The following is a 12,586-nucleotide window of genomic DNA, read 5'->3' on the forward strand; positions in this document are numbered from 1 at the left end:
TGGCCACCATGCCCTGTCCCAAGACCGGAGGGTGTCGTTCATCCTGAACATATGGGTGGATAAGCTGGGCATCCGCCCGCTCAACATACTCCTCCGTGTCGGTGTCTTGCATCTTGACATGCAATTCTGATGGACTATATGCAGGGCCATAATTGTCATCTTCCTCTATCTCATCCTCCTCAGAATCATCATCATCCCAACAGCATTGTTGGTACATGGTGAGACACTCGTCGTGGAGAAGTCATCTCCGGTGTAATTTTCATCTTTCGAATGCTCAACACCACTCTTTGGCTCGTCGACGGTGCCGTCGTCACCGGAGCCCCGGTCGTCGGAGCCATTAGCGGAACCGTCGACGGGATTACAGACTTCGTCGACACAATCTTCACCGTCGACGATGTCGTCGACGGTCTCGTAGACGAACTAGTCGTCACCATCCTCGTCGGCGTGGAAGTCGTCGACGTTGTGTTAGTCGTCGACGCGGCCGTCGACAGCAGCTTGCTCGTCACCGTCGTCGACGTGGCCGTCGTCAGTGTCGACGAACTTGGGATCTTGAACATCGACGATGTCGTCGTAGACACCCCTGCCGTCGACGATCCAGTCGACGGTGGAACAGAAAAAGCGGGAACTTTCATTGATGGAACTGTCGTCGACGTACCTGGTGTTTGTCGTCGACGGACGCTGTTTTTTGTCCTGAGCAGAGCCAGAAGTGACAGCAGGGTGCTTGTCACTGGATTTACTCTTCTTGGACGGAGGAGAAGGAAGAACAGCTTCCTTTTTGTCCTTCAAGGCTGTAACACCACCAGCAGCCTGTCCCTGCCTCTCCTTTTCACTTCCGTGAGGAGATTGAAGGGGACCATCCTTCTCAGACCTATCAGATCTTGTGAGAGGCATGAAGAGGGGCCTCCGAAGTAGAAGCTGCAGTAGGAGACCTACCCCTCTTTCTTGATCGATGGGAGGAAGCAAAAGATGTGGAATCCTCCTCATCTGAAGAGATCACCTCCTTGCGAGTCTTCATTTTCTGCAGCCAGGTTAACAGACGACCCTCTCTGTCACGAAGAGTCTTGGTGGAGAAGGTCCTGCAGATCTTGCAGTCTGGGGCCTTGTGGTCCGGATACAAGCAGTAAATACAGTTCTCATGCTTGTCCTCCACAAACAGACGTTTTTTCCCACAGGAGGCACAGGCCCTAAACAAGGCCTTCTCCTTGTCAGACATCTCGAATTTGAAGAAAAATGTAGAAGAATACAACCAGAAAGTTGAGAAAAACTGAGCAGAGCTCAGAGGAGACTCCCTAGCACAATGTGCGGTAGAAAAATCTGAGGCTCTGAGCTCTCTCAGAAAGGTTCCAGAGGGTGAGGCTGCTCTGATTGGTTCTGGCAGAAATTGGGTCTCTTTTTAACAAAAAGAGGGTGATAGGATACAAAATGAGATGAGGCCTAGGCCTGGGTTTCTCTTTTGTCTCTATGGTTTTTATACTACCGAGGCTCCCATTCCGACGACGGGGAATGATACAAAGCATGGGAATCTATGAAAGTTCCAATACTGGGGCAAACTTAGCCGCATCCTTACCCTCCGCAATAGCTTGGGATAAGACATCCTCAGAACACTGAGGCAAGACCTGAGCAACGGAATCCCACACTGCGTGGGTGTAACGGCCCAACAAGCAGGCTGTGTTAACCAACTGCAGCCCTAAGCTGGCCGAGAACAACCCCTCACCAAATTGTTCCAGCCTTTTAGAGTCCTTATCCGGCGGAGCCGTGGGAAAGGCACTCTGCGACGTTGAGGTCTGAATGACCAGGCTCTCAGGTATAGAGAGAGTTGTCAGGAAGGCGGGATCACCAGGCGCCGGGCGGTGACACCTGGCGACGTTTTGATCCACCGTAGCCGGCTGCAACCAAGTGCCCAAGAAGACTTCGGTGAGGGCCTCATTGAAAGGAAGCAGACGATGTAGATGCAGTCTGAAACACCTCCGCAATGAGATTGGTTTTGAGGGCCACTATAGGGAGGTCGAGATGGAGAGCCTCCGCAGCCTGACTGAGCACCACGGTGTAGGAAGCACCCTCCATCGTAGGCAGAGGGGCAAACCCCAGGTCAGAAGAAAACAGTTTGTCCGCGGCTTCCAGGTTGTCCACCCAATCTTGCTCAGTCACATTGCCGGGCAAGAAGGTCCTCAGACCAGTCTCAGTCGTCCGCCTCGGGCGTAGAGGGTGCCGGTCGCGGCGCCGGAAAAGGGACGAACATCGCCGAGAACTGCACCGGCTGGGGCCGGGACGGAGCCGCTTCCCACTACGGATCCCGGGCCGGAACAAAATGGTCCTGGACCCGGGGGCGGGGTCCCTAGGCGCACCGGCAGGGGCCCAAAAGCGCACCGGCAGGGGCCAGAGACATAAAAGGGCGGTCCAAGGCAGCAAGGAACTCTTGCATCTGATCGGGAGTCGCCGACAGGCCCAGGTATGGAGGGTAAGCCAGAAGCCCCTGTCCCCCTCATCCACCTCAGAAGAGCAAAGGGGGGACGTCTGAGAGCGAACACGCTTAGACTTCTTTTTAAATCAAACATAAAAATAGTGCCTCAACCACACTTACTTCAAATGAAAGCTTTCAAGGAATGGAAAAATATTTATTCAATCCAAACCGGGTATGAGTTATTTGGGAGGAGGAAAGCATCTCAAAGAAAATCCTCTTCTAAGGGTTCTTTGTGAAGTTCTACCCCATGGTAATTAGCAGCCCTGTAAAGGAGTTCAAGGTAACCAATGTCATCAGATAGGGAAGGTCTAGAGGAATACGGATCAGAGTCATTTTCTGTATTTGGGTCTGTGTGGTAATCATCCTAAGCATCTCTGTCCTGATCCTGATCCCCGTCCCCATCATCCTGTGGGTCAGGTGTAAAAGGCCTAGTAGGTGAATCTATAGGTGTAATGAGCAGGTTCGGATTAGTAGAAGGGGGTGGAATGTAAGGAGAAGGGTTAGTGCCCATATTCTTATTTAGGAGGGGCATGGTGGTCTTGCAAGTCAGCTTTCCATTTCTTTGAAATAGTTGCTTGAACATGCCCAATTTTGGGATTTATGACCAATTTCTTCTATTTTGGGTCGAAAGTTTGTTCAGGAGAGGATGTTCCTTGAGATAAGTGTCTTTATATTTCCTCAGAGACTTCGACACCTATTATTTTGGCTCAGAGCTCTTTGTGTTTGGCAGAGTCTGTTTTTGGAGGATTTTGGTTTGGGGTCTTTGGTTTTGGAAGGTTCCAGCTCCGAATTTTGGGCCGTGGGAGTGTTTCGGATCAAAGTCCTTGTTTTTAGCTGGATTTGGCGCGGAGTCTTTGGGCTTGGAGGGTTTCGGCTGAGAGCCTTTTGGCACGGCAGGTAAAACCTTCGGTCCCGAAGGAACGTTGCTTTTATGCTTCGAAGGTGTCGGTTCAAAGTTGGATCGAGGCTGGCTCGAGCCCGTAGGCTTTTGTGTCGGCGCCGGACCGTAAGGCAGGGCATCATAAACATGTTGGTGCAGGCCTGATCCCGAAGGTGAAGGAGGGGCCTTTGTCTTTTGTGGATTGGGTACAAGGGGATTTGTACTCTCAGTATGCTGTCCCGCAGTGACCTCTTCCTCTATGTCGGAGTCTGCTTTGGACACTGAGACCTGCTACTCTTCAGCTCTGAAGAGGTCCGGAATGGAGTCGCTGTGGTGCTGCATTTTGCGGCCCCGAGCCAGATTATACACAAAGTGTCATTTTCGATCAGAAGGATAGACACGCGTCGCAGCTTCTTTCATTGTGTTCCAGGGACAAGCAAAGATCAAACTTCATGCAAGTCGGTGCATTGAAACTTAGCACAGTACCAGGGACAGTTTAAATGGAGTCTGTTACATCGGCTGCTAATGCGGTCGGTACAGGTAGGCCAGACTGCCTGCAGGATTTCTATGCAAAGTTTTCGAAGTAAGGCGATGTGCGTCGAATGAGGGATCGCGTTCGATAATACCGTTGAGGGTAGTGGAATGCACGTAGAAGGGGTCCGAATACACATCCGAACCGGATGGCGGAAAAAAACAATTTGGGGATGGAATTGATGCACATGCACACTATCACCTAAAGGAGGAGTCACCTACCTCGTGACTACAAGACTCCTTCGAACAAAACGAATTACAAATATCAGGACCCAACACCAGATGGCAATCTATGCTAAAGCATAGATCTACAGATCACATGGCTCGAACATTTATTTTCTTTATTCATCACTCTAGAATTACATGTGGCCTTTCAGGTGGCAATCAAGATCTGCCTCACCCTCTACAGACACCATACGGAGTCAATAGCAGGCATCGTCCATTCACAGCACCTTAAGAATGGTCGAAAATACTAATGCAACCTTAAAAGAGCAGAATGCTTTACGGGGGAAGGTTGACCGAAGCAGGAGGCACTGCAGAGAACAATAATCCACATTTGTAAAGCGCGAAAAATCACCCGCAAGGGTCTCCAGGCGCTGGGGGCCGCCAGCAAGATTAAGCAAGCTATTGCCCAGAGGCGGATGTATGACATTACAATGCATGCTTTTACCACGCATGCTTTTACATCGCAAGTTTTACAACGCATGCCTTTACAACGCATAGCGCTTTGGGGTGCTGGATAGTGAAGAGTTTAATTTACTATTCCAACTCCAGTCCCCGTGTATAGTAGGGAAGGTGTTGGATAGTAAATTAAATCTATTCCCTATCCTAGAGCGCCCCCCAGCGCAATGCGTTGTAATGGTTTGCGTTGTAAAAGCATTGCGTTGTAAAAGCATTGCGTTGTAAGTGATGTTTCCCCCCCACGTCTGATGTGCATCCAATTAGACTTGACAGTTTTGCCAGTCATTGTCTTTGTTAAAACAGATTCACAATGGTTTCATTAACCATCCTGCTTTCTCAAATTTGCTTGAAAATGCACCATTTGCCGACTTTTTCAAAATTTTCTTGGGGGGTAGAACCCCCCGAAGGTTGTTCGGGCTCGCTCACTGCAGTACAAGTATTTATTTTACCCCCACCAATTTCAAATGTCACCAGCCGCCAACTGTGTACAATGGGTCCCTAGAGGAATGCTTGTATGTTTTCCATAACTCTTGGTGTAACTGCTTTGCAAGCGGCAGGCTCTTTAAATGCCTCCTTCCCATGATCCAATATACTTGGTAGCATGGGTAGAAACTGGCTCCTCGATTGAATAGGCAGTAAAGTCTCTAAACATGATTGTGGCTCTTCTTCCAGTTGCACTCCATATGGGTCTGCTGCCCTTTTTAGGACTTGGTTGTACAAAAGAATCTCCAAGTATGTATTGGGTCAAAGTAATATACTTTTTATACGCCCAGTTTCAGAGTCACCAGATTGAGATGTAGCCATAAATAATTCAGAAACTAAACTGTAACAAGCAATGCAGAAAAAGAGCTACAAAAAGTGGGCATGAGCTTAATTTTAAACTTTTAAATGCTAAAAGGGCCTTAATGTTCCTTACGGTGAATCTCGGGTGTTTAAATTAATGCTGGGCCACATCCGACACCTATTTAATATAAGAATTACAGCTGAGTTCGCAGCACAAGATAACACATTAACACCAATCAAGATTTGAAACAATTTTATTCGACTACATTCAGCTTACCCCAGATGTTCTGTCTGAATGGTCCAGCGACATACAAAAAAAATTCCCCATTCCCCCCCCTGTTTCATAAAATAAAATCTTCACTTATAAAACTGAAAACACTAATGCATTAAAATACAGAAAGCTTGTTAACACGCACAAAATTATTTTAACTTTCAGAAAATAAACTCAAAAACAGATGAAATACCCCCTTCGTTCAAAGTCCATCAACCACAGAAAGGTTGGGAGTAGAGCAAAAGGTACAGTTTAGTGAACTCAAAAGGTTCTAGTCAGAGCTGGCTTAAATGGCAACTATGAACCATTAAATACAGATGTCCAAAATACATCAAGTATGGAATTATTTGTAGGCTCCATCATAGGGTGAATCACCACATAAAAGCACTGCAACATGGAAATGCAGGTTTACAAGTCAACTGTGATGTCAAAACTGAAGTTGGAGAGTGAAAGTGCCAAATAGTCAAAGCTTTCACACCAGAGGGCGAAGCAGCAATTTTATCTATATTGATAATTCATATCTGTATTCCTGCTGTATCCACCACCGCCACCTCCTCCTCCTCCTCCTCCTCCCCCCTGTGTGGGAGGGTAAGACGTCTGAGAACTATTGTAGTTCGGTCCCCCACCCTGGTTGTAGTTTTGCTGGGAATAACCTAGAGAAGGGGAAAAGAAAAAGTAACTTTACAATATCCTAGCAAAAAAAAAAAAAAAAACGATTGAAATAGTTTTAACCGTCTGCCGCAACAATATTGTCCGATTTTCAATCATTTAGTTTGATAAGACAATTCCAACACAATTTGTTACAAACCTGTGCTACCAGCTCCACCACCATATCCACCGGAGTATGAAGAGCCCCCGCCGGACCCATAGGAACCACCCCCACGACCACTGCCACCACCAGCAGAAGCTGTTGGTGCAGCACCATCCCCACCAGCATATCCCCCTGGGGAAAAAGAAAAAAATATTCAACAACATGCCTTTAAAGGATGATCACAAAAGACACTATCACTTAAATGGTTAAGATGAGCAGAGGGCATTTGGGAAAAGTCACAGGAGATTACAATTAATGTATAGGTGAATAGTTTACCTAAAAATAAAAGGAGAAAAGTAAAACGTGTGAATATCAATATGGCTGCAGCCGTTCAATATGCGTTGCTACAGGGACACAAACTGTACAAGGCTTTTTCCTAGAATTACTCAGCTGACTAGTGGCAACTTTTGCTTAAGTGGCAACCAGACTGGACTTTATTGATGGCCACTGCCAGACACACAGATTGCATTTCAGCATCATCCCAGTTAAGGCTCCCAGCACCTCTGAAGAAATGACAGTCACATTCCGCATTTGGGACTTTAAAAAAATTCAGCAAGACATCTTTAACCGTGGTGGCAATTCCGCCAGTGCGTCGGTTAAGCGCAGTGGACGGGACCGTGCCAGACAACGGACGTGCGCAGCACTACGAAGGTAGTGTGTGCGACAGCCGATGGCCGTCAGAAGCAGCGAAGGGGGTTAAAGCTCCAGCAGAATTAAACCGCACAAGTAGCTGCCCTTTGGTTCCAAGGCAGCAGATAGAATTTCAGCAGCAGCCCGCTCAAGGATGATTTTTTTTCCCCTCAGTCTCTGTGTGGACTCTCAAGCTTGGACTTCTAGACTTCCACTGGCCAAATCCACTGGTTGTATCCCACCAGGGCACCACCACAGTTAGCCTCAAATCATGCCTAGGTGCTAGTCTACCACTCCCATGGAATGTCTTTTGAGCTTAACTTAAATCTTTAAAATTCACATCTCTGGTTTCCCTTAATGGATTAGTGGTTCGTCTTACTTTAAAAAAAAATTATATATACACAATTCTAAAAGTAGTAGTGGAATTGTGCAGCTTTCTACTGGGTATGCGCTGCCTAAATACTTTAGACATGGCCTTTGATTTTAGCCGGACTGCTTCCGGTCATTACCAGGGATTGGGCACACATTTTGTTTAACGTGTGACATCTAGCAGAGGTGATGGACTAATCCTTCAAGGATGCACTAGTTCACCCCTAAACATACACTTTCATATACGCATGTACCATGAGTGAGGCACAGGCAATGGGTAAGTGAAGGCAGGCACCAGATAATGTGCAGAGTCATGTAATCTGCCCTGTCATGCAGGGTGGACATGAAATGTTCTGACAGGATGTATTGGAGGCTAGAGGTGTAGGATACACCCGAGGGAAAGTTCCTTTTTGGGAATGAAGGCAAGCGTATGAACAACTGTGCCCATGCACTAACACAAATGCGTACAATTTCAAAATTTGTATACGATTGTTAACATACAATAGTGACATATAGCACATGAAGGCAAGCGTAGATACATTTTCCCGAATTGTGTAGAGTTATCTATTGCACTCGAGAGGAGTGCATGAACCTCTTCCTCAAGAAGGCAGAGGATGGTCTCTGCTGAGGACATGTGAAATTCCATGCAGTAGCTGTGGTGATCCACCACTAAAACAGTAGTCTTGTGATTGCCTCACGGAGAGAGGCGAGATCTTGGATTAGTTCAGACAGGTGACGTGATTGGAGGGCAGGTGGCGCAAGTCACCGCGAACAGATGGAAGAGCCTTTATTTTAACCATCCCCCCATCACCCCTGTGTGAGGGTATAACACTGCCAGCCTGTGCACACGCACTGGGTCAGCTCACAGTGAGGCTAAACCCACAAAGGGACGAGAACACTTCAAGCTGAAAGTTTAAATTGTATTTATATGGCGGCGGCTACTACAATTTAAGAATATATCCATTAAAAGAGAAATCATGCTGCCTTGAGTTACCCATTGGTGGTAATGAAAAAATTAAAGAACTGTACATAACGTTCATATTAAAAACGTCTCGAAGCGGTTTCTTCAGTGATTTAATAAAGAACCCCACCCACATATTTATTTAATACCACTCATACATCAGCAGTCGCGAGCAGCACACGGCAATTCCCTCAACTCCTTTTTATGCAGACAAAGTTCCTATATGAATTGCCAGAAAATCAAGAGAACTCACTTGATAACCCGTGTGCAATACCGTGAATTTTTCTATATATTAAACAATCTCATCAAAATTTCAATATTCATCCCTGGAATGTGACAATGTACACAACCAAGTAAATGGCACCAACTGAATGCAGTTTAACACAAGTTAGTTATTTGCACAATAAACAAATGTGTACATAACATTGTATATTGACCAAAAAGTTTGGTTCAAGCATTGCTCGGGAGGAAGCTGCCCCTTCGGGATCCTTAGACTTCCACAACGTCGAGTCGAGAACTTGTGTGTTTCAAGATTTGGAAACGTTTCACGATTCCAGCAGTTCGGTCAACGCCTGAACTGGCGCCTTCTACAGAACATTTTTCCACACTTTCAGCATTCAGTGACCCCCGAGGAAGGGAATGGTGTTCCGAAATTCATCGGGCTATCACTAAATGTTTTGGTGTTCTACATAAGATGTGATAACCGAACAGACATGATATATAGAAGAAACATAGAATGTTTGATCATGTGAAGTGTCAATATACAATTTGGTTATGTACACTCATGTTTATTGTGCAAATATCAAACTTGTGTTAAACTGCATTCAATTCGTGCCATTTACTTGGTTGTGTACATTGTCACATTCCAGGGATGAATATTGTTGAAATTTTGAGGAGATGGTTTAATATATAGAAACATTCACGGTAGTGCACACGGGTTATTAAGTGAGTTCTCTTGATTTTCTGGCAATTCATACAAATGTGGGACAGGCAGCCCACATACACTGTAGCACACCTATAACATCAACTCATCTTGTTAAAAAAACACTAATTTTACGCGTTAACCTGTCAAAATAACGGTGTGCACCGCTCACTCCTTTTTCATATAAAGTTCCTATATGAGCCATAGACCCGATTACGACTTGAGGCTTATGTAGCCCATGCGTGAGGCACAATGCCTCTGCGCATTGAATTGTATAAAGAGATACCAAAGGGGATGATGGATGGAGCGCTTGAGCAAATCAAACACTGACCCCCAGTCAACTGAACTGGGTTTAATCCATCACCATTCTTTAGCTCACTCCACCACCCCAGTTCAGACATGGCCATATGCATATCAGTCTGACCTATGCCTCATGGGAACAGTCCAGCCCGAACTGCCAAGTCTTCCCTGGCCCAGGAACAGTTCGGGCTGGACTGTTCCCACAACGCACAGGGTCAGACTGATTTGCATATGGCCATGCCTGAACTGGGGTGGAGTGAGCTAAAGAATGATGGATTAAACCCAGATCAGTTGACTGGGGGTGTTTGATTTGCTCAAACACTCCTTCCATTATCCCCTTTGGTATCGTTTTGTTTGCTCTAAGTTGGCAGGGTATGCCCAGACATGGGTCCCTTGCTCACTTTTGCCACTGGATTCAAGCTAGCCTGGCTGATGACGGCTGATTAGCCAGAAACCGGTCACAGGATGCTGGTTTCCGGTCCAGGGAAGACATGGCTTGGCAGTTCAGGCTTGACCGTTCCCATGACGCACAGGGTCGGACTGATTTGCATATGGCCATGTCTGAACTGGGGTGATTGAGTGAGCTAAAGAATGGATTAAACCCAGATCAGTTGACTGGGGCGGTGTGTTTGATTTTCTCAAACGCTCCGTCCATCATCCCCTTTTGTAACGCATTGAATTGTATAGGCGGAGGTCATTCAGACAAGGATTTATGGTCTAAACTTTAGCCTATCAGCGTGATTTGCGTTACTGGGAGGAACCTAGTCCGTGTGCATTTGACTCGTTCACTTGGGCCACACGTGCAGAAGCTCTTTAGGCTTCGTGCCAGGTCCTTAAAATTCTCAACCCCACTAAAATGAGGGTCTGCGCCTTGTAAAGAGGGTAAGCTCTTGTTAAACATCTGTCAAAGTAGAGCTCATCAAGCATAACTGCTATGCAACATGTACAAAAACATTGGCAAAGCTAATTGATTTTGCATAGACTAATCCTTTTGGCTTACCAGTTGCTTGTAAAATTTCACTTATTTTCTTAATGCTGTATCTGGGTGTTACTAAAGGTAAGATTTTTTTTCATGCCCAAACAGTGCATAAATGACACGGTACAATGAAAAGAACACAAAATATTGTGCATTACACAGCAGGTCTACTTTCAGCATAATTTAGTCACCCTGCTGCATAATAGAGATGATAGTCGCACTAGCTTACTATAGCATTTGAGGCAGATTGGCAGCATTTGGCAAGCCATCACATACATCCAGAGCACCCAGGTTTAAACTGGTGGCATCAACCCAGGCTCCAAGGTACCATTCTGGCAAATTCATTCATCCACACTGGTTGAGGTCTAACATCACTCACCACACTTCATAGCCCGCTTAGACTGTGTCAAAAGACAATCTACCTTGAAAATGTGATGCTGCAAACACACACACACACAAACACACACACTCGGCACCCACTAATAATGGAGTGCGCCGCAGCTAAGCTCACAGTAAATCTCAGCAAAAGTCAACATGCTCACTTAACTGCATTTGTTGCATAACCATTGCTAGAAGCCCCCTGAAATGTCAAACTAACAACACTGGTGCACGAGAGCACCGACACTACACAAGTGCCAAGAGGCATTTTTTTGCAGATCCGTATTATGCAAAAACACGGAGAAAGTGCTAAAATGGATTTGGAAAGCGTACAATGCGAAAACTATCACAAAAATACACTTTAAGCTTACCTCGGTACTTCGTTTCAGAGTAGCTGTAGTCGGAACCACCAGAGCCCCCACCAGCACCACCAGAGTAGGAATTGGAGTAAGAATAGTTTCCTGCAGCACCGCCGCCGCCTCCTCCTCCTCCTCCTCCACCACCACCACCACCCTGGTTGAAGCTTTTCTGTTTTGCAGAGGATGGCCCATAATTGCCATACTGATTCTGATTGTAGGAGGGTGGCTGGTTCTGGTGTGCTCCGTAGCCTTGATTGTAGGCGGCTTTTTGTGGCGGTTTCTTAGCCACGTGTTGTTTGGAGGGCACTGGAGAGATGTAGTCATCATTGTAGTTGTAGCCGTAGCCGCCGCCACCACCACCACCAGATCCGTAACCGCCACCTCCGCCACCAGAGCCATAACCACCGCCAGAGCCGTAGCCACCTCCGCCGCCACCTCCAGAGCCTGCACCTCCACCGTTGCTGTAGAACTGGCCTAAGGAGAAGGAGAAATTCAGTTCTGCTCCACACCTTTGTATGAAATCATTCCTTCAATAACAGATTTTCGCTATCTGGACTGCTTCTAGAAAGTGAAACTATTTCCGACTGACCCTTTTAGATCGGCATTAGGTTAGCATCTAAGCTAGCAGCCATTAACATAGGGCAGAAGTAGGAAAGCACGCTGTGCTCCTTGCATGTCTGAATTGGAGCTGTTGGTAGTGGGTTATTGGTAGGGGCAAATGTAGGTCAGCCACTGGCAATAAGGCCACCAACATATGCTAGGACTCAGCATAGGAAGTATTCCTTAGCTCAACCCTTGGTAACGTGGCTGCGAGCTAACAGGCTAAACTTCAAAGACAGGTATGTAAAGCATTTAAAAACACAATTTCAGTAAATAATTAAGACAGAACACAACATAAAAATCCAATACCAATTTATAAAAATAGGTAATATTTGTATCTTTTAAATGACACCAAAACTAAAATAATCCACTGTAGGAACCAGAGATATGAATTTTTAAAGGATAATCACTTTCTAGTGCTTAGAAACCAACAGCGCCCCTTTAAGTCATTTCGTTTTCTCTGTCAGGGACACACCTTTATAAATTGTTCTGAAGAAGTCTCACCACTGTAGTGGGCCGCCTTCTTCAGCAAGCGGGGTCCAGTTCGAACACCTTCCTGGCGTTCTGCTTGCGGGTCCCAAAGTATCCAACACGCAATCCAAGGTTCTGGAATCTCCAAGAGGGTCCTTGAAAGTGTGAAGCTTCAATTCCACAATCCACTTGAACAAGGCTT

General features: G+C 46.2%; 1 protein-coding gene across 2 annotated transcripts in view; it reads right to left on the bottom strand.

Moving 5' to 3' along the window:
• Nucleotides 1-5,574: 5,574 nt before the first annotated feature.
• ILF3 (interleukin enhancer binding factor 3) overlaps nt 5,575-12,586 on the bottom strand; it is a 52,428-nt gene continuing 45,416 nt past the window's right edge. For both annotated transcript variants that reach the window (XM_078685260.1, XM_078685268.1), the window contains exons 17-19: nt 11,326-11,787; nt 6,416-6,550; nt 5,575-6,260 (exon numbers count right to left, since the gene is read on the bottom strand). In XM_078685260.1, coding sequence (XP_078541386.1) covers nt 6,106-6,260; nt 6,416-6,550; nt 11,326-11,787 — 752 coding nt within the window. In that variant the 3' untranslated portion in view covers nt 5,575-6,105. The remainder of the gene's footprint in view (nt 6,261-6,415; nt 6,551-11,325; nt 11,788-12,586) is intronic.

Source organism: Lissotriton helveticus, chromosome 1_1 (assembly GCF_964261635.1).
Source record: "Lissotriton helveticus chromosome 1_1, aLisHel1.1, whole genome shotgun sequence".
Taxonomy (NCBI): Eukaryota; Metazoa; Chordata; class Amphibia; order Caudata; family Salamandridae; genus Lissotriton; species Lissotriton helveticus.